The 23,967-nt window shown below is 49.1% G+C and overlaps 10 protein-coding genes across 10 annotated transcripts; 5 read left to right on the top strand and 5 right to left on the bottom strand.

The window, feature by feature from the left end:
* Positions 1-29: 29 nt before the first annotated feature.
* BDV38DRAFT_293350 (RTA1 domain-containing protein) lies at positions 30-1,318 on the top strand (the record flags this gene model as incomplete). Its single annotated transcript, XM_032062216.1, has 3 exons — positions 30-201; positions 254-496; positions 554-1,318. 3 exons carry the CDS (start codon positions 30-32, stop codon positions 1,024-1,026), a joined length of 888 nt encoding a protein of 295 aa, XP_031918921.1. The 3' UTR covers positions 1,027-1,318.
* Positions 1,319-2,506, top strand: BDV38DRAFT_94483 (uncharacterized protein). Its single transcript, XM_032064163.1, has one exon. It carries the CDS (start codon positions 1,610-1,612, stop codon positions 2,318-2,320), a length of 711 nt encoding a protein of 236 aa, XP_031918920.1. The 5' UTR covers positions 1,319-1,609; the 3' UTR covers positions 2,321-2,506.
* On the bottom strand, positions 2,507-3,402 carry BDV38DRAFT_94484 (nitroreductase family protein). The gene has a single exon (XM_032064164.1). It carries the CDS (start codon positions 3,311-3,313, stop codon positions 2,693-2,695), a length of 621 nt encoding a protein of 206 aa, XP_031918919.1. The 5' UTR covers positions 3,314-3,402; the 3' UTR covers positions 2,507-2,692.
* A 1,843-nt stretch (positions 3,403-5,245) lies between these two features.
* BDV38DRAFT_267509 (uncharacterized protein) lies at positions 5,246-7,192 on the bottom strand (the record flags this gene model as incomplete). Its single annotated transcript, XM_032056611.1, has 4 exons — positions 5,246-5,667; positions 5,827-6,107; positions 6,240-6,929; positions 7,125-7,192. 4 exons carry the CDS (start codon positions 7,190-7,192, stop codon positions 5,246-5,248), a joined length of 1,461 nt encoding a protein of 486 aa, XP_031918918.1.
* Positions 7,193-8,580: 1,388 nt separating this feature from the next.
* Positions 8,581-10,256, bottom strand: BDV38DRAFT_267508 (class I SAM-dependent methyltransferase; the record flags this gene model as incomplete). The annotated part of the gene is made up of 9 exons (XM_032056610.1): positions 8,581-8,814; positions 8,868-9,222; positions 9,270-9,300; positions 9,354-9,379; positions 9,430-9,548; positions 9,609-9,644; positions 9,691-9,735; positions 9,846-9,899; positions 10,050-10,256. 9 exons carry the CDS (start codon positions 10,254-10,256, stop codon positions 8,581-8,583), a joined length of 1,107 nt encoding a protein of 368 aa, XP_031918917.1.
* A 2,014-nt stretch (positions 10,257-12,270) lies between these two features.
* BDV38DRAFT_267507 (Zn(II)2Cys6 transcription factor) lies at positions 12,271-13,832 on the top strand (the record flags this gene model as incomplete). The annotated part of the gene is made up of 2 exons (XM_032056609.1): positions 12,271-12,327; positions 12,486-13,832. 2 exons carry the CDS (start codon positions 12,271-12,273, stop codon positions 13,830-13,832), a joined length of 1,404 nt encoding a protein of 467 aa, XP_031918916.1.
* A 1,504-nt stretch (positions 13,833-15,336) lies between these two features.
* Positions 15,337-16,854, bottom strand: BDV38DRAFT_267506 (MFS transporter; the record flags this gene model as incomplete). The annotated part of the gene is made up of 4 exons (XM_032056608.1): positions 15,337-15,696; positions 15,748-16,095; positions 16,143-16,544; positions 16,666-16,854. 4 exons carry the CDS (start codon positions 16,852-16,854, stop codon positions 15,337-15,339), a joined length of 1,299 nt encoding a protein of 432 aa, XP_031918915.1.
* A 2,294-nt stretch (positions 16,855-19,148) lies between these two features.
* Positions 19,149-20,026, top strand: BDV38DRAFT_234132 (DUF2406 domain-containing protein). Its single transcript, XM_032053207.1, has 3 exons — positions 19,149-19,523; positions 19,578-19,655; positions 19,710-20,026. Exons 1-3 carry the CDS (start codon positions 19,412-19,414, stop codon positions 19,820-19,822), a joined length of 303 nt encoding a protein of 100 aa, XP_031918914.1. The 5' UTR covers positions 19,149-19,411; the 3' UTR covers positions 19,823-20,026.
* Positions 20,021-22,708, top strand: BDV38DRAFT_234128 (glycoside hydrolase family 72 protein). Its single transcript, XM_032053206.1, has 4 exons — positions 20,021-20,746; positions 20,802-20,827; positions 20,879-21,640; positions 21,694-22,708. The coding sequence occupies exons 1-4, from the start codon at positions 20,634-20,636 to the stop codon at positions 22,392-22,394; spliced, it is 1,602 nt and encodes a 533-aa protein (XP_031918913.1). The 5' UTR covers positions 20,021-20,633; the 3' UTR covers positions 22,395-22,708.
* Positions 22,709-22,826: 118 nt separating this feature from the next.
* Positions 22,827-23,417, bottom strand: BDV38DRAFT_277661 (uncharacterized protein; the record flags this gene model as incomplete). Its single annotated transcript, XM_032058538.1, has 1 exon — positions 22,827-23,417. The coding sequence occupies one exon, from the start codon at positions 23,415-23,417 to the stop codon at positions 22,827-22,829; it is 591 nt and encodes a 196-aa protein (XP_031918912.1).
* Between the last annotated feature and the right edge of the window lie 550 nt (positions 23,418-23,967).

The following is a 23,967-nucleotide window of genomic DNA, read 5'->3' as shown; positions in this document are numbered from 1 at the left end:
TGAAGCAATTATCTGCGATATCAGTCAATATGAGTGGCCACGACGACGGTGGAATCGACTTTCAACTGTACCGCTATACGCCATCCCTTGTCGCAGCAATAATTTTCATTGTTCTATTCACCCTAACAACCGCGCATCATCTCTGGCAAACTGTTCGCGCGAGATGCTGGTACTTTTTGGTCTTTGTGACTGGTGGAATATGTACGTTCAACTATACAATAAAGTCAAATAACGCGAAACTAACAAAGACCAGTCCAGATAATAGGGTACATCTGTCGCGCGCTCGCGCATTCTAATAAGGAATCCGTACCCATCTATTCCGTGGGAACTATTTTGATTCTTCTTGCGCCCCCTCTTTACGCTGCTTCGATATATATGACTCTGGGCCGCCTCATCGGATATCTTGATGCAGAGAAACTCAGTCCAGTATCGACCAAATGGCTGACCACAATCTTCGTCATGGGCGATGTGATCGCATTCCTGGCACAAGGAGCAGGTAGAGAACAGCCCAACATTTTCCACCGTGCTTAATTCAATGCTGACTATAGTTTAGGCGGTGGAATCATGGCAATGGGCACCGTCAGCGCTATGAACACGGGTGAAAACGTCACAATCGCAGGTTTATGCGTGCAACTCGTATTCTTTAGCATCTTTATCATTGTTGCGACCATCTTCCATTATCGCCTTCGCAAGAATCCAACTTCCAGATCTACCGGAGCCTCCCTCTTTCCTCGCAGCTGGCGCGAGGCTACCTGGGAAACTGTGATGTTGGGTCTATATGGCGCGAGTGTTCTGATCCTCATTCGGTCGATCTTCCGGTTGATCGAGTATGCGCAAGGCAACGATGGGTACCTAATTAGCCATGAGGTATTCATGTATGTGTTCGACGCGACGCTGATGTTCATCACAATGGTGGGGATGAGTTTCTTCCATCCTTCAAAGGTTTTGAGTCCGTTGGCGAAGGCGGAAGCGCCTTTAGACAGGTCCTACACGATGACCACCCAGCTATGCGATGAATCTGTATGATATGAATGCTTGGTATTGAATCTGGGATACTTGTTGCACTGTTTGTTGTACATAACGCGGTAGATTAAATTTGATTTCTGAACAGTCCTGCTTCAACATGAAGCTATCACCAGCAGAGCTTCAATATTCCTACATTTGGGATCACACTAACCACCACCACGGCATAGTCTATACTTCAAGAGGCGCCATCCAAACTGACTCTACCGAAAAGCGCTGCCTCACACCAGCGAACACTCGCCCACACCAAACTATACGGACCCTAACCCGAACACGAGAGTCTAACAACACACCATGTCTTGGCAGTTGTGCATCGCCACGAAGGAACCAAATATGTCTTTGATATCAATACTTCTCGTCCATACATGCTTTCTCCACATTAGGGGCCTCGCAGATCGCCTCACAGCCACACCATATGACTACGTCATGTTCCCATGCCTAATCCTCACCATGTGGGCTACATATTTCATGGTTAATAGAATCCACTACAGCTTGAACTCAAGTTAGCCACGCATTAATATTCTCGGAATATTCCACATCCATATATTGACAACTACTTCATTTTCCTCTAATCACAACCAAGAAGATGGACTCGACTTTCGACCCACCTCCTCCCTACTCCTCAACACCAAACTTCCCCGAACAAGAAACCCTACCTCCAACCACCTTCATCCTATCAAACAAATCCATCCACACCGAAACCGCCCCCTCAACACCCCTCTACCAGATATCCCAAGACATCTCAATTCTACCCCAAAAGTTCACATCAGTAAAGTTCGAAAGAATAGAGACCATTGCACCATTAAAACCCGAAAGCCAGTCTCCCGAGCCACAAAGGAAGCACATATTCTACCTCGCTCATCCGGCACATGCGCAGTACCGGAAAGATGTGCCCGCATATTATATTACCTCCGTCTCCCTGGGGTCTTTGGGCAATATCCGCTTTGAGATGAATAAATCGCGGTTTCAGAAGGTGGAGTTTAGGGCGCTTATGAGTCCAGGGAAAACTATGGCGGATAAGCCGTTGTTTTGTGACGATGCCGAGACACTTCTGTTCAGTGCGAAGATGAAGTGGACCGGGGGTGGGTATAGATGGACTGACACTTGGGGGCAGGAGGTGGCGTTTGAGGGGGGGAAGGGCGAAGGATTGAAGTTGGTCATTACGGCATCTATGAACCAGGATATGAGGGATGCGCTGGTTGCACTCTGGGTTTTGAGGGCTTGGTCTGATACGGCTGAGAGTAGCGAGGCTAAAGCGGATGGTGAGTTAACGTTCCATATCCGGATACTGTTATAACGCCGGTGCGGCCGTACCGGCTTTTCATGTTTAACCTTTGAATAGAGCTAGCGGCCTGGTTGCCGCGTCCAGTGTATGGAAGCACGGATTTAGGCTTCGCGAAGACGTCGGGAGCGTTGGGAGCCATTGGCGCACTTGGTGGAGGTGGCGCTTGATCAGTGGATTGACCCTCACACACCTCAGTTGAGGGTATTAACTGATCATAGTGGCATGTCACAAGACAACAACCCGATCTTGGGCAAAAATGATAGTAGAGAAATGTCATGGGGTTCAAATAACCTTCTATTCAAATTCACAACCTCTATTCGCTGTGCTATGCTTCTATCGTGTCTAGTCTTAACCATTGCTCAAACGGACGGTCTCTAACCAACCTCAAATCTTAGCCCCATAAACCCTCATCAACTCCCCCAGCTCCTTCTTCTCCTTCTCCGCCGGCCTCTCCCCCTCCGGAACACCAAACACCAACTGCGCCCTCAACTTCCAACTAGCCGGCACATTCCAATTCGCCGCAACCTTCTCATCAATGATAGGGTTATAATGCTGCAAATTAGCCCCGAACCCTTCCTCCTCCAACGCCACCCAAGCCATCAACTGATGCATCCCACTCGTATGTTCAGACCAAGGCTCGAAGTTCTCCGCATAGAGGGGGAACTTCGCCTTCAGATCCTCAATCACGGGCTGATCTTCATAGAACAATACGGTGCCATATGCCGCCTTAAACCCATCCAGCTTCGGTCCCGTCTTCTTGAATGCCTCGGGTCCGATGCGCGCCAACAATACGTCCTTGGTGATGTTCCAGAGTTTCTCATGTTCTTGGTTGAGGAGGAGGATTGTGCGCGTGGTTTGGGAGTTGAATGCGGACGGGGTTTTGTGCATTACTGAGCCGAGGATGGACTGGATTTTGCTGTCCGAGATGGGTGATTCGCGGCGGAGAGCGTAGTAGGATCGCCGGTTAGCCAGGGCGGCGAGGAGGGCTGCGCTGCCTTTGGACATTGTGGTTTTATCTGGGCTTTATTGGGGTTTGATGTGGAGGGTATAATTGCGACAAAAAAACAAAAAAAAAAAAAAAAAAAAAAAAAAAAAAAAAAAAAAGGGAAGTAGGAGTCCTTGCTGTGTGGTTTCCGTTAGGAAGAGTGTCGAGTATTTATAGATTTCCAAATTGAACAGATCTCGGATAAATGACGTTATTCATAATTCCGGGGAATCGGGATCTTAGTAGGTTTTGTCCGAGTCCCGATTGGCTCTGGAGAATCAAAGGGACGGTTCAATTAGCTTAGTAAAACTTATCTATGCTTAAAACATCCTTAAGTAACTATGTGTCATGCTTTGTTAGTCAACCCGTTCAAATTCGATGTGGTCTCAGATACGAGGATGCCATAATCCTTGGTCATCCTTAAAAACAAAGTTAGACTTTAGCCTGGGGGTGGTATAGTGGACCATGCCGAGGTAAATCCGACCCGGATATATAGTTCCATCATAAATCGATCAATAGCGTATCTGCGATTCCTATGTTGATATGTAAATACCTTTGGAGAGACGTATATGATTACGTATAGATTATTGCTAGATCACTCTGGAGGTGATCAAGATTCGGATGTCAAAGTTGTAGAATATATAATAATTCACGCAATTCCAATGCTAAATATCCAACCAAACTGGGTAACATGACAAGGGGAGCATGATAATGATGCTGTCACACTTGGAGATTAACCGCCTCAGCTCAGGACAGCAGCTTTTTGTACTCAAGTCAGGATTAGCTGCTTGACAGACATTATCGCGACTTGAAAGTAAACCTTGCCATCGGCTATCCACGATTCGGGTTTGCGTAGATATAAGTAAAGACGAATGGAGCCTATTTCCTTGACGCTGTGCATGTCGCACGGTATTAGTACCACCGTATGAGAAATAGTACCCATGACCGAACATGGCATTCATGTCGGGGTTGAGATCTCTCAGTTTTGCTATGCAAAGTTCCAAGCAGCTGACCCCAGTATAGAACGGTTTCATAGGAGTGAGCGCCGGGCGAATCTTAGATCAAGCGTCACTATCTGGTCCCACAACCAAATCATCAAAGTCTTTCTCGACTCTGTGGGTAAAGTGGAGTTCCTCCAGTTGCATATGGTGAGTCCAGCGAACATATCCCTCGGTAACTGGGGTCTCCCTCCACTGCCACCGCTGGACTGGAATGGTCGTCGGTAATTATCGGTTCCTCATTACCAGATGAGACATGGTTCTGATAGATGCCTCAAAGATCAGCTTCTCGAATGGCACGTTGTCCTGTTTTCGAGAGTTTTGTGAGGGCTGAGGAAAAGAAACGAGGGGAAAGCAGGGGGGGTTATATACTCCGCGGCTTTTGCTGGAGCCTGAGCGCCTGAGGCTCATTCACCCTCGGGGGCATCAATCGCATAACAGGCAACATATTGGCTATTTGGAGATATCGCGAGATGAAAATGGCTGTCAAAGACAGGATTAAGAATCACATCACTCTTTCAGACCTAAGTTGTCTCTAGTGATTATAAATTTAATTATCTTTCTATCTTCTCATCGAACCACATACACCAATCAGTATTTATCTTTTATATCAGTTATATGGTTGAGGGGAAATGATCAAACCCAGGTGCTGGTTGATGTCTGCACGACTAATCACCCTCGTGTGTTGAAACACTCCTTGACTTGTAATATATATCCGGATTATAATCATATAGTCACGCTTTGTCATCATAGGGACCCAGACTCTGATGCTGGGAGCCACAATTCAGGATAAGTAAGATGCATGATTACGCCCACTTCCTACCCCTAGTACATACATCGTCCTACTGATCGTGGGAAAGTCACCCGGTCGCGGAGGTAGGTTTGACAAACGAAATATCATCCCGTTCGACTACCTAAAATTCCCGGACACCATAGGCGTCTCTATAGGGTAATTTATAGGTGAAGACTCAGGTTGACAGGTTTCAGGATAGGTGCCATAAGGGTTGAGCGTTTCCCGTTGAAGGAGTCATCAGAACGTGTTCCCGGTGACTCTTCGGGTCCCAGCACAGCATTTGTCACCATGGTCACTGCCTGAGTGTTTGACAGCTCAGCCTTCGCCCAGTCTTTGCAACAGAATAGGTTGAAGGGTGAAACCGTGTCGCCGTCGTGCGGCGGCGTTGGCAACCACAAGTCTTCCGTTGTGAAATGCCAGCCTCCGTCCAGACCATTCGGTTTTGTCAACAACGTCAATTTATGAAGGGTGCACCCGGTGGCCTTCGTGGGTGTCTGTTCGGTATAGAAATCATGCACGCGGGCATGCTCGGGGATGATGGATGCGTCCTCGGTGGTAGCAACCTTGTGCGGATCCAGACACGCTTCTTCGAATTCCATGATTCGTGAGAATACATCATAGTAGTGGCTAACCTCATACCACCATTCTTTTCTCGGCATCCGCCGAAGCAGATCTAATCCTTTGCGACGGAGGCGCGGCCAGCGGCACTTCCATGCGACAGCGTGGAGGGGGTATAACAAACCGAAATCGAGACAGAGTGTCTTTGATAGCTCATCAGGGTAGCGGGCGGGGTCCGACACGATCTTCTCGCCGATGCGGACAATCTCCTCGAAGTCCTCTCGGTGCTCGTCCCAGGCGCATTCAGAACCCACGCGGTATGTGGTCGTTCCCATCACGGTCGAATACCACATTAGACGAAGAACTTCAGCCGCATCCTGGTCGTTCTTGTTCCACGTTGGCCCCTGCCGTCGAACAAGATCATCAAAGTTCGTTTTCCAGCGGTCGCGCGTTTGCCGCAGTCCGCTAATTATTGTTAGCAATCCAGCATCTGGTAGCTTTCCTAACTTTAAATTCTGATCCAATAATTGGAATACCCCCGCAGTAGCAGTGACCAAGTCCACCATGGCTACCCGAACTTCGCGGAGGCTTTCAAACCGGTCCGTGAGAATAAGCAGACCGGTATCAACTGGGTTCAGCAAGACCTTCCGGCGTGTGCCGGGATGGAACTCAGAACTGTTGAGATTGAAAAGACTCAGAATCGGGGCCAATTCCGTTTCCACAAAGTACGACTGGAACGAGGAATACCCCTGGCCCCACGGCACCTTCGGCCGACTACCGGTCTTCTCGCGCCATGCCCACAGGAGATTAATACCGTTCGATATATGCGACGCTGCGGCGGATGCATTCCCCCGAAGAAACTCAAAGGCCGTGAACAGAATGCTTGCCACCACGACCATAGGAATCGCGCCTATATCGGCGGCGTCTTTCTCTATCGTCGAACGAAGAGCCCGGGTATACAGCTGGATAGCCGGATGGGGATCGCCACCTGCGGTATTAAACGAGGAGATCAATTTACAACCTCCTTTGTGCTCATGCAGCGAGCCTATTGCAGCGATGGCTTGGCGAATGGCGGGTTCCACAAGACTGAGTTGGAGGACAGTGACTTTCCAGAACGAGCCTTCAAAGAACCCAGACAGCTGGGAGGACGACTTGTGAAAGAAAAATTCCAGCGCGCGTGACTCCGTACTCGACTTGGCAGTCGTGACTGTCAAGAGGGGCTGGGAGATCTTTAATGGCGCGAGCTGCGAAGCATAGCCGTCGCATTTTCGTCCTGTACTTATGCACCTGAGACGGATTGTCAGTCCAACGGCCCCATCTAATCTCACTGTCTCTGCTTATGTTAGTCGTACCGAGTGCAGGCGGGCTTGCCTTCATCACACTTCACTTTCCGGATCCTGCAATCGCAGATGTCTTAGCACCGATTACCCCCTTGTTTGAAGCTCCGCGCAGGATTTGGTTCCAATAGCCAGGAGCACTAACTTGCAGGTGATACAGCCCGTTCGCACTTTTGGTTTACTCGCCCGCCTTCGTTTTGCTGGAGTCGGCATTTCAGATACAATTGGAAATCGGAGCTCTATAGGACGTCTATGTTTAAAGTCGATGTCCTAGTGAGAATGCGAGGCGATGATTATCGACGTCTTATATCACGTGATCATAGGGTAGCTACGTCATACCCGTTGCCTATTTTGGGGGACACGATCCGGTCGGGACGCCTGAAGACCAGGCTATAGGGTTACAGTTACATGTAATTTTTCCAGTGGAAGATGGGCTAGATCTCAGTCCTAGCCATGATTGGCAACAGGTGATGCTCTTCTCATTTGTAGAAGTTGCGTCGTACGAAATAGTAGTATGTATAACCAACGGTCCGTAGAGACGGGATCGGGAGTATACAATCCGGGCCAATATGCAACAGTCTGGATTTAACTATAAGCATGGAGATCGTGTAAAGTTCCCCGTCCCGAGGCCTTAGCCTGGACGCTAATCTCAGGCGCGTCTTATCTCGATATTCACTTCTTGTAAACCTCACAGGATTTGCATCACTCTCGAGTACACCACCATAAAGATGTTAGGCCACCCATCGCTGTGTCCAGTCACAAAGCCCGATACGACACCACGAGGATCAAATGTGGAGTGGGTTTCAGATGCTTTCATCTTAGTGTCAGTAGCTCTACAATATCAGCCAGCCAAGGAAGAGAGGGGTTCCTTTGAGACCTACGTCGCCGAGAGGAGAAACAATGTACACAGTAGCATCGGGGACCTTGGGCACAACTAGTGATACGCTAAATTCCATCTGGAAGAAAATAATCGGCTACAGTGGGCACATTCCATTGTTTACATAAGTTGCCGTGCCGTGAAAAGTGGGATGGAAATATATCACCGTCAGGTTGACAATGAAACTGTCGGCAATGCTTGACAGACGGGATATAGCGTGGATTCTGTATGTCCGCTAAACCTTCTACTTTGAATTCTATATCGAGTACTTCGGGTATTTCAAACAGCCAGGGTCGGGCCACACAAAGAAAGCATCCCATAGCTTTAGTCGGGAACACGAAGCTCCTAAACCCCGAGAGTAGATTTCCAACAATGAAAGTTTATCCCGACTGTTGACCTGGTAGAAGATCGCCAAGGCGGTTCATGAGCTCACCATGAAACCGATACTAGTAAACCAATGTAGAAGGGACAGAGAGCAATTGTCCCATGCTTTCACAAGATGTAATGACCGACTCGCTTTCGAGTCTCCCATGAACTTCACAATTATGACGTACAGCAGTCCAGCTTCAAGTAGAGATAAAAGAAATAAAAATTCATATAGAAAACCAAACCGTCCTATGCTCCACGGCAGGCAGGACACACATGCAATAATTCGCTCAGAAAAATCCTTGACAATCCCAATGCATAGATACAAATTCATTATTTATCGATCATCGGTAGGCGGTCACGGCGCTCTCTGCCCATAAACGATATGCAGTCGCGAGTACAGATGGAGGGACGTGTCGCGCAATTCCTTCCGCATACCTGCCAACAACGCCTCAATCTCGACCCGTTCCCAACCAAGCTGCCGCGTAAACAGCGCGTAACAATAGGGCGGCATGGCTTCGATCATGTTGACTTGGTGGTAACGACCGAGCTCCTTGAGCTTGGGGTCTTTAGGCCAGGGGCTTTGGGGGAGCTGTTGCCGTTAGCATTTCTTTAGTGCATGGATTAGGGCAGAAATATATGTACCTTGTAAACGTCCTCGCGAACATTGACGAAACCGGCATTTTCCATGTGCGACCGCCAATTCTTCACAGTGTCGAAATCCTTGCCAAACATCTTAGCACTCAGGTGCATGTGCTTGACTCCGTGCATCATAGACTCTGCTTTGAGATGTGTTTCGTCGTCGGAGAAGCAGTTGACTTCGATCGAGGCAATTTCCATCCAACCACCGGGCTTCAGGTTCTCCAGGGCCTGTTCGAACAGGCGGCTATGATCACGGATGAAGCCTTCTAGTTCACGGCCATGAATGTAGTCAAAAGGCTGGCTGTAAGACCAGGGTGCTTCGAAGTCATCCACCTCAAAGCGGAGGTTGGGAGGGATCCTAATCAATTAGCGACATCCAACAGACCGGGGACGCATCGATCATACCAAGACGGTTGAATAGGACTGAGATCGTTTCCTGAGCCGACCAGTCAATACCGAGTTTCTTTGTAAACAGAACGAGATACCTACCAATCACTTCGGATTCGGGATGTTCACTGATATCGTCAGTACTTGGCTACTGACTCTCATGTCCGGTCGGACTTACTCTGCAAAATCGATAGCCCAGATTCCAGTTCCGGTACCAATATCCAGGACCCGAGCGGGGTTTTTGATGGGGGCTGCGTGCAGCTCTCCTTTCAGAACCATCCGATAGATGTGGTGGCTCTGTTCTTGTTAGTTCGGCCATTCTAATATTCACCAGTGGTTCCACTAGGCGCAACCAACCAAGTCCAGACGATCTTGTTCTTGTTCATCATTAGGCTATCTCAGTTAGTATGGCTCCCAAATCAGGCAATGAGACACTCACCAGAATGTATTCGCCCTCATGGTACGAATGATATCTGCGACCATTCTATAAGATACACTTAGTAACCGCCGCAATATCCCGGTTGAGCCAAGAAATACCTCATATCTGTACAGTTAGCAACCACATCCCAACGGAACTGCGAACCGGTTACATACTGATAGTTCATAGCACTTGAGGTAATACTGGTGGTATAACTGGCATCTCCCAGTCTACAATTGTCAGCCAGTGGATTTGGGCGAGATAGAACTCTGCCACTTACGATCCCGCATATAAGGAATCACCGTCGCCATCCGAAAAGGTCTAGTAAGTCCAATTAGCGGGATCCTCCTTCCAGTAATAAGACGAGAACAAAAACCAACATCGGGTTCGATGACGCCCTGAATATGTCCCTGCGGTATTTCTGGTTGCGGTTCCGGTTCCGGTTCCGATTGAGGTTGAGCCTGAGGTTCAGGTTCAGGTTCTGGTTCTGCTTGAGGTTGAGATTCAACTTCTTGTGGTGGTATGCTCTCCGGTGGAGTTTCCTCTCGGCGGCGTTTCAGTGGTGTTGTTTCGCTACGGGATGCCATTCTTGCTCAAGAATTGGGGAACGGCAGTAATACGCGGACAATTTCAGGGAAAGGGAACAAGTGGGTGATTCGTGAAATGGTAGGGATAGAACCAGAATAATCTGGGGAATAGAAAAATGGTAAAAAAAGCAAGGAAAAACAAACCCTAATACCCCCCCTAACTATAGCTAATGACAAGAACAATAGTAATAGAATTTATAGCGGTAAAAAAAGAAAAAAAAATTATTAAACGGGAAAAGAGCAGGGAAAGCCGGCAGGAAAGGGGAAGAAAAGGTCCTAAAGAATGAGGAATTGTGGTCCCAATCGCAGCGACTCTTAAATCGGACTCGTCGACGGGATACTCATAGCGGGACCGCCGTTGAAAGATTTGCGGTGTCTCAAAAAGCTGGCCAGGTTTCGCGAAGCAAAGTACAGAAGTCCCCATTCGGCTCCAGACACTATTCAATCCATTTCATCATAATATTTACGCTCGTCACTCGTTAGTTCGCATTTGCACGGATGCACCAACAATGTGCCGCGACCGTCGATCGAGGAGGTCTTGTGGCTTCTTTGGGAGGCCAACAGCTTTAGCCGCTTGTTAGTCGGCATTAGTGACCGTCGAAGTGATCGGTTAACTGGTTGGTTCAAGGTCCAGTGGATCCCCTGGTCGGGTCTTTTGCCATTTTTCTGTGCTCAGGCGTTTTGTCCTTATTTTTTTTTTTTTTTTTCTTTCCCCCTCTGTCTCTCAATACCCCCTCGATTAGGGCAAAACCGCATCCCCATTCTTTGTATCGAAAAGGGAGACACAAAGGCAACCGTTTCGCCACGTCCAGTTGGGTAGCATAAATGAGAGACTCTATGTCTATTGATATAAATTCGGTCAAGTATTATAGCATAATAGGGGTTAGTAAGAGAGAAAAATTGCCTCCCGGGGTCGGCACCTCCTCCACTACCCGCTGTCAGCAATTCCAATCACGCCACGTCACCGTGGTCGAAATTCTTCAGGCTCATGTGGTCCACGAAAGGCCATGGAAAAGAGTCCCGAGCATCTGTAGGGATCGGACTGAGCCGTTTCTCCTGATTCCATGTGGCGGTGGGGGCGGGCGTCTTTCTCAATGCACGAATCTTACGCATAGCGAAGTTATTGACCCTTGCTAGTAGCTCCACAACCTCCCGAAATGGATCGATGCATCACATCCTTAAAAGGGCAAGAGCCGTTGCTGCGTTGGCAAATGCGACTCTAAACCCTGTTTGTGTGCACGAACTGAGCACACGGCACTTCAGCAGCTTAAACAGTCTAGAACAAGCTATGAGAGCGAAAGATGGTCCTTTGCAGCTGCCCACAAGATCCCAAAGTACGAGAAGCCTGACACCCAATCAGGTCCTTGCCTTTCGCTAGTGGGCCCATGATTTCTGTGCAATTTCATTCCTGCTCGGCGTTCCGTGGTTCGTCGAGTCTGGAACCCGAGTTTTAAACCGCTCTGGAGATCGGGAAGACACGAGGGGAAGCGATCGCAAGTTTGCAAGTCACCTCCCTTGCGTTCTGATCTTCAAGGCCATCATCTTGATTTTGAGTTTGATAAGACGTCTGTTGGGGATACATAGAATAGGATTCCATACTACGTATGCCGCGGCTAGATAACGGTCTGTCCTACTCACTGACTCGTTTTGTTTCCCCCTTTGTACACAATCGATTAGATCCTGATTAGGGCTAAAATCCGGCACACAAGTCCTCCGTAGTGGCGGACTAACGCCCTTCTCTCACAAATCTTAGTGTGTTCCTTCCAGGAATCGTGCATAAGATGCATATCCTTCTCCTGATTCTGTATTTGGGCGGGGGCGGCGTCTCTTGGCGTGCGATAATACCTTCCGATATACGAGGGTCATCGGATGGAGGTGGGCGGCTCGTCGGATGTTCCCCGTTTCTCTCAAGGTGCGAGGGCTTGTGCACCTCAACAAGCCTATCACTCTGTCTCGCGTCCTCAGTATCGTCGTATTCATTTCATGCCTCCCTCCTGACAAGCAGTAGCGAAGAATGGTTGGCGTACCGCGCAGCACTGGCTGTCGCGCCTGTCTCCAGCGGCGGGTCAAAGTGGGTGCTCCAATGTTAATCTGCCTCGGCCGTGTTTCCACTCAAGAAAAAAAAAAATTAAGAATAAAAATAAGAACTTTACAAGAAAAAAAATCAAAATCAAAAGAACAATGAAAATCCTATCGAAGCGGAAAATGCCCATCCTAATGAAAGAATAGTGCGATCAAACCCGACCAGAATGTCTACGCTGCCAAAAGCGAAAAATACCCTGCCCTGGTTACCAGAAGAGATTCCAATTCTACCATAAAACCGCCCCGGCTGTGGTTAAATCCACCCGCCCTTCCGAATCCGACGACGCACGTCCATCTAAACCGACGCCGAAAGGGTATCACCACCAGCAGGCACTCGTGCTCGGCCGGCCTACAATTGACCAATCCTTCGCACCTAACTTGACGGCGACCGCTCTGGACACACAGCTTAAAGAGGTCTTCTCCGATGTCGTCTACGCTGTCTTCCCGAACTTGTATGCCGCGTTCTCTGCCCGTGTCGATCTCACCTGGGTCGACTTTGTCCGACATCATTCCGCTGCGCAGTCAAGCGCCGTGAATTGGGGTATTCGTTGTTTGAACACTTGGTTCTTGGCGCGACGACATCACGACCATGACCAGCTACAGGCGAGTCGACACATGTATAACCGGGCGTTGCGGTGTCTAGCCCAGTCCCTGCGCGACCCCGCTCGCGTCAAATCGGATGGCACCCTGGCTGCAGCGATCGCACTCGGCGTATACGAAGTACTGGACGGTGTCGGATCGAACTCATGGCTGGTGCATTCGCGCGGAATCGGGGCGTTGTTCCGATTGCGTGGTCCGGATGCCCATCGCTCAGGTTTCGGGCGTACCATGTACACCACATACCGGGCGTTTCTAGTCGCAGAAGCCTTTACTTGCCAGGAGCCCTGCTTTCTTGAAAGCGAGGAGTGGCGGGCGATGAATCGGGAGGCATTACTAGCGGAGGAACGCGACGGGAAGGGCAGCCGACTGGGTGAGATCACCGAGAATGCGTTCGAGGAAGTCTTACTCTGTCCGGGGTACCTCGTGCGCACCCGCAATGTGATTGCTGGGAACGTGTCCGAGTCGTCAAGGGAGTCCCTCGCCGCGGAGATTCGTCGCAGCCGAGACCTCTTGCGGGGTTTGCAACGGCGGTTAGCTGCGCTGTTGGAGCTTCAGATGAACAGTCAGACGGTGCAGAAGAGAAATCCTCTAGACGGTTCAATTCCGAAACAGTTTGTGCACACCATTGCGCATAGGTCGTTGCGGGGTATGGACTCAGCGTTAGCACTCCTCGACCAGCTTCTCGTGCTGCTTAATGCTAGCAAAGCCCGGATGCTAGGTTCCGATGAGAACAGTCCTACTCAGAGTCCCTGGAACAGGGTCACGTATCAACCAGCTCCGGAAGGGCCAATATCCGTGACCGATGAGGGCACTACTAGCACTAACGAGGTGAAATCCCTCGATTGGCTTGATCAGCTTGCATTGTCCATGGGGACTCTTGCGCTCAAGACCTGACGAACTCTTAGCTCGTCATTTGGACCAGGTCGTCGGCTATGTGCATGGCCATGACTTCTTGTTTGCTCACCCGGTAAATCGAGCCTGTCAGCCTGGCCCTCCCTTGTTTTCTACTCAAACATGACTGCACACGTTGTCCTCGCAACCTGGAATGCGGGACAAAACTCTAGTATGTGGGACCGATGCCCCGGAGTGGGATTCCAAGTCTCGGTCGCTTCAAACAGGGCATAAATGTTCCTCTGCCGAATCGCGTTCATCGTCACCGAGCGTGAACAACAAACTTCGCCCCGTATGTAGAGTTGGTCAAGATGGGAATCAGCTGAATGTATATATAGTCATATATGCAGTAGCTCATCGCACAAACGGACATCCTTGCATACGGGGCGTTGAATGGTTTGGACGCACTCCCGCAACATTTCCTTGGCAATTTCAGCCCAGAGAAAGTACACGAATATCTGGCTCTTGTATTTTAAATTTTATAATGTGTACCGTTGCAGTCGTCTATCTCAATGGGAAAAGAAAAAAAAATAAACAAATGAATAAAGAAATAAAGAAATTAAGAAACTAAAGAAAAAATACTAGTAGGCAAATAGTAAAATAGGGAAAGTACCTTGAGGTTGTAGTTCCTTTTTGTAGGTCGGTCCTCGGCAACAGACTGGAAGTTATATATTTTGGATAGCTACTATGTCTATCCTCTACTACATGTTAATAAGGAACCCTATCAAAACACTAGAACCCCTAGAAAATAATAGAGAATATACATGATTTAAGTCTGGTTTCCCGGATCCGTGCAATCCTCAAAAATTTAGTCCTATGGCAAACCTTTACCCAAATATACCTCCCGTAGTCAACATAGTCAACAGAGGCTACCCCGTGTCCACATTAACCCGACCAATGGGAACGGAAAGCAGGGCCTACACCATGAAGTTCATACAGACGTCACTGAAGCGGGTGGCAGCAGGAAGATTGCCGAATATGACTCGAAATGCCGAAGGGAGTAGAGTTTTATTTGCAAGAGTGGCGCTACACGTACTTTTGCCACCTAGGATGGGGCATATCGATGGCCAATGATGTTTTGCGAGAGCAAGACAAGACTTCCCTGCAGGTGTTGTCACCTTCGCGTTAATGATTGACTTAGATGAGGTGTTGGATATGCCAACTACTGTCAATCGACGGAATAGCCATCTTGGACCTATAATCGGGTCACTTGCGGTCAGGCGAGGTGGACCGTTACGAACACACATTACGCGAGCTAAATGTGGGTAATGGCGGTCGGAAGTGAATGAACATCGAGACTAGAGGGTGAATGCTTAGATGTGCCAATGAAACTGAGTTGATAACGAAGATCGAGAGATTTGTGGGAACTTCCTCGATATGTGAGACATGTAAACGATATCTAACTGCCTAGGTTGTGTACCCGGTTGGACAGCAGCCTATGTACACTAACTCTAGCTGCGTCAGAAATAGCCGTGACCGGATATCAGTGTCCCAAACAGCGCAAAGATCAAGCTGTAAGACGGCTGCCTTCTCCCTTCTTTGGCATCCGCGGCAGCCCTAACCACAGCAAGAGAATACCACCGGACAAGCCAATGATGAAAGGTTGGAGAACCTCGACTCCTCGTGCCTGTGCAATAGCGCCGACCGCAAAGGGTAGGACAGCTGCACCCCCTCCTCCAAACGCAGCTGCAAATCCAATGGCGCTGACATGCTGCGACTTGGGAAGAAGCTTGGTAGCTACGACCACGACAGCAGGGAAAAAGGGACCAAGGAAGAAGCCTTGGAGGGAGACTGCCACCGCCGATGCATAGAAATTTGGCACAAGCCAGAGAATTAAGCTCAGTCCAATTGCGAGGAGGGAGTATACCTGTCAACGTTGTTAGCCGCGATGTGACTGTCGGTGAAACATGTGACGTACGACGATAGAGACCTTCTCCCCAATTCGCGGCGTCACGAAGCCGAGTACCACCCGGCCCACGGTTAATCCTAGCCAAAATCCGGTAGCCGTCATACCGCTGGCAAATGCTTCTCCGTTGCGGATTTGCATCATGAATGTGACGATCCATCCCCCGAGTGCAACTTCAATTCCTACATAACCAAGAAGGAAAAATGCACACAGCCAAGTTACCCGAGCATACGTCTTCTTGAAAAGAACTTGACGGAGACCACTTTTGCTTTCATCGGCGCGAGCGTCCTCGGCAGGTGTGCCGGGAGAGTCCCAGAAAACTGTGAGAAGGAAGGCAAATTCGAGCGCCGCGCAGCCAATCTATGACCCTTAGCGATTGATTGGCAGTTGGCTAGGTTTCAGCCTACCATGATATAATAGAAGTAATACCATTCTCGATGGGCTCTCGTAATCAAGGAAGTTGCTATTAAAGGGCTTAATACTCCGCCAGCACCATAAAACCCGTGTAGTAGCCCTAGGAGCTGATTTGCATTGGCCATATCCCCAAGCCATGCATTCCACGCGGCATCGCCAAGTCCATTGCCAAAACCCGCAAAGATGAATGACACAACTAGGACCGGATATGGGGGGTGCAGACAGTTGACAATATACGCAATGAGATGGCACCCAGGAGCCAACCATGCAACGCCGCGACGGCCAAGCTTGGCATGGATTCTATTGTTTAAACAAGCAGCCAGTGTATAGCCACCAAGGGGTGAGAAGAATACAAGCGACACAACCGTGTAAGATAAATCGTAGTACGATTCAAGCTGCATGTTCTTAGCATTGATCGAAAACGTCTACGTAGCATGTCGGGAGACTGACGTAAGGTATCAAAGGCTATCCATGTCAGCAGCTATGAATTATATGGGAAGTTATGAGATCGCTCACTCCATACGCAGCGTCATTCATGCCCATTACCAGGAAGCTCCAGTATGTGGCCAAGGTTTTGAGTATGTTGGACCGGGGATGGTTCCATCGCTCTGCCTGATGAATTATCTGGGGAGGCTCCTGCGTTGCCATTTCAAACGACGGTTGGTCTTCCTGATTGTTGGAAACGGTGCCCTCCGTGGTTGCCATCTTGTTGGGCTATGTATCTGACCGTGAGATGAAGCGATCCGTTGACAATTGATTCCGATAGACTGTATCTCTACCATCGTAAGGACTAATAGATCGTTCTCTCCCCGCAAATGCCAAGTGCCAAGATGAACAACTTTGACCTTTTGACCATGACGTCAAATCGGCTAAACTTCGGGAAGTCCCCGGGGAATAACTTCGCAACGATGTGTATGTTTGACCGAAGCAGTGGTTATTGAACGGTTAAGGAAGATGCTTTGCTGGCGATGCGTTCACCTGCACAACAGTCCTCCGGCATTAATGAAAATAATCGATAACAATGGTGATACAGCATCTCCCGATTCAATGAGACGTATATTGACTGGACAACTTGGTCTTGGCATCTGAAGGGTAATAACCCGTTGTTCGTGTGGTACAGGACTGGGTAAATTAGATAAGTAGAACGTAGGGTTGTTAGCCCTTGAGAGCCATTATCAAACGCATCGGAAATTGGTACGCATACTGCGCAGGTAATCTACAAAGTCGGGCTCTTCCAGATGCTGACCCTGAGAAGGCGGATATTCGCGCGCTTGTTTGTCGCGAGAGCGTGCCTCCGAGGTTGGAATCCTTCTCCGTTCAAAGTCATAAAGCCGGCAATCATGTTCTCCAAAATCACTGAATAGACAAGGAATCTACGAAGCAAGCCGTCCGAGGGACGATCGATGACTCCACATTTTCCCGCTGGGGGTGTCCGAAAGGAATTTGTGCTATAACCGTGGTGTTGATGGACGTTCCAAAGTCCCTTGATAATATCAGAGCATCGCACAATCGGTTTCATCCCACAGGGGTTGCCAAGGCTTTCCTTTCACGGTCGGGATAGTGTCCTTGACAAGATGACGCCGGATTCTGATAGTGACTCTGGACTCTTTCGCCGGAGTTCAGCTTATGGAGTGTTTCCGATTTCTCCCATGTGGTGTCGGATGTACACGGGAAGTACCTTATGCAGCCAGTCGCCCAATCGTGGCTGGTCTTGACCCTGTCTCGAGCGAGGCCGGTTTCATGTCTCTGGCAACGTGGATGAGGAATCTTCCCAGATGTCAAAAATAGCAGACGAGCTCGGGGATACGTAGGAGGACGGCCCGGACCAACCGGGGGAATACTATATCACCATTGATGTGGCTGTGATGGGTCCACCTGTCGCTGAGCATCGGGTTATGGATTTATCGATACGGGAGTACCCAGTACCGTTTCTGCCAGGGACAGTGCGATCTCACGTGGGTCAAGTCTCATTAGAGCAATCCTTGCTAGGTCCTACTCTGATCTTGCATGGGCTGGTCACATTGGAGAATAGCGGATCTGACTCAGGCTGACACACAAGACGATGGTTTTGGATGGTTTCTTTCTGTGTTGGACCTTCAAGGTCGACTTGGGAAATGATTCACCGAGGCAGTCGCTAATCGTAGTAGTGGTGCCGGGGGTTTGTGATGCCATGTGCATTGTGGGACTAGTGCAATGGGACAGGAACATACTCCGTACATGTTTTCGAGAGTTTCGGAGGTCCTCAGATGCCGTTGACTAAGAAAAAGACCAGAACATTGGATGTCTTGGTTCTTGGTCTGACCGAGGAATACCGGAAGCGGAAAGCGGAAGTGTGCGGACCAAGTCAGGTGAAAGGAAAATCACATGTTACACAGGGCGTTCCCCCCAGCCTTCCAGGATGTTTTGGCGTTCTTGACACCCCTGACAGGGCCAGGAGTAAGTAAGTAGTACTGTGTACCGTTCGGATGTCAGGTACCTGGTGACTGTTGATCATTTGATGTAATGGTTGACGAAGGGATGTTCCGGATCGGGTAATGATGCAAATGAATGACGGATAATCACTGGCAAGACGGGACAATCCTGGGACAATCCTTGTAGTCCAGAATGGTCGGTTGGTCAGGTACGGAACAGGAACAACCAATGGTGAATGTGGATGCCTAGTAAGTTGTGAGGGCATCGCCACAGCCATGACCCCGTGCTTGCGTGGCCCATTTTTCTGATTGAGGGGGTTTTCACCATGATTGGCCATTAGTCAGAGCCAAGCCTTGGGTTTGCTGCATTAGTCGAAGCTTGGCTTGCCGAAAGCCAATCAAAACAAATCATGACGGAACAAATTGGGGAAGAAACGTCATGAATGACCCGATACGGCCGCGTCACAGTCTCACAAAAACCAGCGCACTCAAGCAACGATCGCCATTGGTGGCCGTTGCGTGATTTCGGTTCTAAAATAAACCAAAAATCCCCCAAAAAAGAAAGAAAAAAAAAAAAAAGAAGAGCAAAAAAGGAAACACCCAGGTGACGGCCGATTTAAGCGACAAAGACTGTCAGGGGTCTAGACGGACCTCAATTCATCATTAGAGTTGGAACTGTCAGTGGAAGACACTCTGCTGTTACTCAGAGAATATCCGACAACGTCTTGATCCCCACACACACTCTCTCTATATATTTATATAAGTTCGACCGTACCTGCATACCTTTCATTTACCTATCCCAACACTCAAAAACGTTCAATTGAATACTTCCCAAGTCACACACATACACAATGGCATCCAGCGCTGCAAGTCAGCGGACCGAATCGGTCTCCTCCCACAGCTACAAAAAGTCGCTCTCAAACAAGGCCGATCCCAATGCTGCCCTGAGAGAAGAGCAACCGAGTAAGTACATGATTTGTTTCAATGCGGTGGCGAACTCGCGGCTAACCCAGGTAGTTGCCAATGCCATCGGTGGTACATCCTTGTTCTCCTTGCGATCCATGCAGCATCGCGATGCAAAAGGCGAGATTATCAGTAAGTGTACGCGGCAACCCTAATCCTTGTTCCATGGTTAACCTCTCTTTTTAGCCGATCCGGATCGCTCTAACCCGACTCGCCCTCGATTGGAACGACCGCTCGATACTATCCGTAGCTTTGAGGCGGCCATTGAGGCACGCCGACGAGAAAATGCCATGGGATAGGTAGAAACTGGGACTCGGAATTGGTGTTCTTTGGGGAATTGCTTTGGTTTTCTTTTCTTTTCGAAAATGATATGATGGGAATGGTTGATTGAGCGATTGTCTGTATGTATATTATGACTGGGATCGTGTGAATATTATATTATTTCTAGTGACCTTGAAGATCTCAACTATTGGACCAATGGATCGTATTCTCACTGACTTAAACATGAACGATTGATTAATTAAACTAGTCTAGGCAACCATCGAAGCTCAAACATGTTTGGAACTTCTGATAGTCTCCACTGTGCATGAAATCCGAGGGATAAGAATTTAAATTCTCTGCTCGGAGATAAGGGCCAAATCCACTCGGCATCCACAGCCGCACTATCTAGTGATGCGCCGGCAGTTACCATCGTCGTCCCACTCCGTCGCTCTATCCAATCTAAGAGCGACGGTGAAGATCCGCTGCTCCATGTCTAACGACATTAATGGCGGGCTAAGCTTTTGAGGCATAGACCGAACTGCACAATACAAGCGACGCCGTGGCTGGTGACGCGTTCGATGCTGTATAGCGGGGCGGTCCTCCTGGTTTGTCGACGGCGGATAAAGCATAATGAGACGTTGCTATTAATACCAGATGGCAGAGTCTGCGGCGAGAATTTAACAGGGGCAGCTGTCCTTTTTTTTCTCTCTCTCTCCAGACTGTTTGGAGCGTTGTTATTGCCAGTCGCTCTTTTCGTATCTATACATACATTCCTGACGTTCGTTATTTACCATCGTTTGCTCATCACTAATTCCAATACACCAACAAGCCTTCCTGTTCTACACGACGATGAAGCTTTCGTGGGCCGTGGGAGCGGCCCTGTTGGGCACCGCTGTGGCCGATGTCGACCCCATCATCATCAAGGGCTCCAAATTCTTCTACTCGAGTAACAATACCCAATTGTAAGTCTCTGACCCTCATTCGGGGTCCATCTCTGATACTCGCTAACCATGTCAGTTATATTCGTGGTGTGGCCTATCAACGTAGGTCTCTCGAAAGTCTTCTCCCTACTTATCGCTACTGACCATCACCAGAGGATTACTCCAGCAACGGCACCACCAATGGCTCTAACAGCTACAAGGATCCCTTGGCCGATGCTACGGCCTGCAAGCGTGACGTGCCCATCATGCAGGAACTAAACACAAACACCATTCGGGTCTACGCCATTGACCCGACCGCCAACCACACCGTATGCATGCAGTTGCTGGCCGATGCAGGCATCTACGTGGTCTCGGATCTATCTGATCCCACCCAGTCCATCGACCGGAGCGATCCCACCTGGGAGACTACTCTCTACTCTCGCTACACATCGGTCATTGATGAGATGGCGCAGTATAAGAACACCTTGGGTTTCTTTGCGGGTAACGAAGTTTCCAACACAGTTGGTACGACGGATGCCAGTGCCTTTGTCAAGGCGGCCGTCCGTGACATGAAATCCTACATCAAGCAGAAAGGCTACCGCACCATGGGTGTGGGATACGCGACTAACGATGACTCTGCTATCCGTGTGAACATGGCCGACTACTTCAACTGTGAAAGCGAAGAGGAAAGCATCGACTTCTGGGGCTATAACATCTACTCCTGGTGCGGTGACTCGTCGTACTCCGCCTCTGGCTACAAGGACCGCACGGAAGAGTTTGCCAACTACTCTGTCCCTGTCTTCTTCGCGGAGTATGGTTGTAACGAGGTCCAGCCTCGTCAGTTCACCGAGGTCGATGCCCTGTTCGGTGACAAGATGAATGGCGTATGGTCTGGTGGTATTGTTTACATGTACTTCCAAGAAACCAATGATTACGGTAGGATTTTCCAATCAGACTGAACTGCACGGCCCCTAATTCCATCTGTATAGGTCTTGTGTCTATCGTCGACAGCACCAGTGTCAGCAAGCTTGCCGACTTCACCTCCTACTCGAAGCACATCGCCAGCGCTACCCCCTCCGGTGTGAACAAGGCCTCTTACACCCCTACCAACACTGCCCTGCAGAGCTGCCCGGCCGTCAACAGCGCCTGGAGAGCCACCCAGACCCCCTTGCCGCCTACCCCGAACGAGAACCTGTGTGAGTGCATGTCTGATGCCGCCGCTTGTGTCGTGAAGGACTCCGTCTCTAGTGACGACTATGCCGACCTGTTCTCTCTGGTCTGCGGGTACACTACGTGCACGGGCGTATCCCACAACGGCACCACCGGAAACTACGGCGCCTATGGCATGTGCAACCCCAAGCAGCAGCTTAACTTCCTCCTCAACAAGTACTACACCGAGCAGAACTCTGCCGCATCGGCCTGTAGCTTTGGTGGCTCGGCCACGGTGACCTCGACCACCAAGGCGACTGGCACTTGCTCCAGCCTGATGAGCCAGGCTGGTACTGCCGGTACGGGTACCGTCACTTCTCAACCCACCGGTACCTCGGGATCGGGCTCGTCTGCTTCTTCTTCCACCTCTTCCAGTTTGGCTCCTACCACGGGTAGCACGATGGTGGTGGTTGGATCTGTTCAGCTGGGCGCGTACATTGTGACGGCTGTGTGCGCTGCATTGTTTATGATTATGCTGTAGATTGGTCGGATAGATACGCGGATTTTATTTTAAACTCACTTTAGTCGCTCCTTAGCTTTTTCTTGTATAATAGATCGTTTACATCTTAGTGGACGCATCTAGCAATTTTGCGATCTCTGACCAACATAAAGTATCGCTGTATTTATTGACATTTAGCAGAGCTCTGAGAATACTTACTATTCACATTCCAATGACCGCATGACGCTACCAAAAGGATAACAACGGTGATGCAGAACGAAAAAAGATAGAACACTGACTGCCAGAAAATGAACACCTAATACACTAAACAGAGCGCAACACAGCAAGTGGCAAAGTTTCTTGAGTCCTCGATAGGAGAAATAGACAGAACGCAACGCATGCTCTCAAGTAAGTACAACAGACAAATGGGTCGCGCCTTCGCACAGCAATGTCCACATTGTGTTGGATAAGGCATCAACGTGACTCAGTTCCATTATACTTCATCCCCTTCTGGGCTCGCGCATCCACAGCCCGTTTGGACACAACATAATATCCCCTACGACAGCGTCGCAGTTCGCGAAAGTAGAACTCAAGATTAGCACAACCTTCCTTGGTCCTCAAACTCTCCCGTACCGATTTCAGAATGTCATCATTAGTATAGCCCTTTTCGACCTTTACCCTAGCCAGAACATAACCTTCATACAAAGAAGTAGGCTGCTTATCTGACGCTCCCTTGGGACTTATAAGACGTGCAGTGTTCCCCTTAAATGCGTTAAGCGCAACCTTCCTTGCGTCCTCTCGATCAAAGCGTGTTACTTGGTGCGTTTCATATGGAACGAGCACATAGAATGTTTTAGAATGAGGATTGTGTGGTTTTGACTGGCGCCTATGTGTCTCGTGGGTTTGGTTCTCACGGTCTCTAGATTTCCGTTTGGTATCTTTCAAACTGCGGTAGCATTTGTTGGCACATTTACCGACCTCGAAAACGTGGTTGATCGCTTTAACACCATGCTTCAGTCCCTCAAGCAAATCGGTGATCATTTCAATGTTTTCGGATGCTGGCATTATGAAATGGGGAATGGAATATGTATTAAAAGATTATGTCTCGGATCCTAAAGTAGAAGAAGAAGTGCTGACCGGGCTCATATATGGGATGAAGAAGGATTCTTATAGCTAACTTTGGCTTCGCTATTTTAACTAGGCCCCGGAGCCCAGTGCACACCCCGGTGACTGCCATGCGTATAGGGCGTCTTTTTCCTGCGTGAAAGCCACCAGTGGGGCGATATATGTGTTGAAATTGGCGGTACGCGGCGACGTATTAACTGTACTAGATTAATGTAAGTAAGATCTGGATTCCCAGAGACATCATTCGGTCATATTGGTTTCAGTGACATGGCATTTGCCATGGCGTTGAGCGCAATGCAATATTTCACTAAACCGGAACTTGCACTTTGAGATGTGCCGATCTAACCAGATGTGCACAGCTGAGTAGGAATAACACAGTCCCAGCACCATGATATCCTATAAACGGTAGAATGGAACGGTACGCGCCGTGATCTATGTATTAATGCATCATCACAGCTTGATATGAAATCTAATCCTGGCATGAGGGGAG

The sequence above is a fragment of the Aspergillus pseudotamarii genome (assembly GCF_009193445.1).
Source record: "Aspergillus pseudotamarii strain CBS 117625 unplaced genomic scaffold BDV38scaffold_3, whole genome shotgun sequence".
NCBI lineage: Eukaryota > Fungi > Ascomycota > Eurotiomycetes > Eurotiales > Aspergillaceae > Aspergillus > Aspergillus pseudotamarii.
Note: the sequence above shows the minus strand (reverse complement) of the source record. Positions and strands in the feature narration are given on the sequence as shown.

Excerpts from the sequence above, each read along its gene's own strand:
- BDV38DRAFT_94483 (XM_032064163.1), top strand. The coding sequence starts at position 1,610 with ATGGACTCGACTTTCGACCCACCTCCTCCCTACTCCTCAACACCAAAC.
- BDV38DRAFT_94484 (XM_032064164.1), bottom strand. The coding sequence starts at position 3,313 with ATGTCCAAAGGCAGCGCAGCCCTCCTCGCCGCCCTGGCTAACCGGCGA.
- BDV38DRAFT_234132 (XM_032053207.1), top strand. The coding sequence starts at position 19,412 with ATGGCATCCAGCGCTGCAAGTCAGCGGACCGAATCGGTCTCCTCCCAC. Across the intron at positions 19,524-19,577 it reads CCTGAGAGAAGAGCAACCGA|TTGCCAATGCCATCGGTGGT; the intron begins GTAAGTACATGA and ends TAACCCAGGTAG. Across the intron at positions 19,656-19,709 it reads TGCAAAAGGCGAGATTATCA|CCGATCCGGATCGCTCTAAC; the intron begins GTAAGTGTACGC and ends CTCTCTTTTTAG.
- BDV38DRAFT_234128 (XM_032053206.1), top strand. The coding sequence starts at position 20,634 with ATGAAGCTTTCGTGGGCCGTGGGAGCGGCCCTGTTGGGCACCGCTGTG. Across the intron at positions 20,828-20,878 it reads TCGTGGTGTGGCCTATCAAC|AGGATTACTCCAGCAACGGC; the intron begins GTAGGTCTCTCG and ends GACCATCACCAG. Across the intron at positions 21,641-21,693 it reads CCAAGAAACCAATGATTACG|GTCTTGTGTCTATCGTCGAC; the intron begins GTAGGATTTTCC and ends CCATCTGTATAG.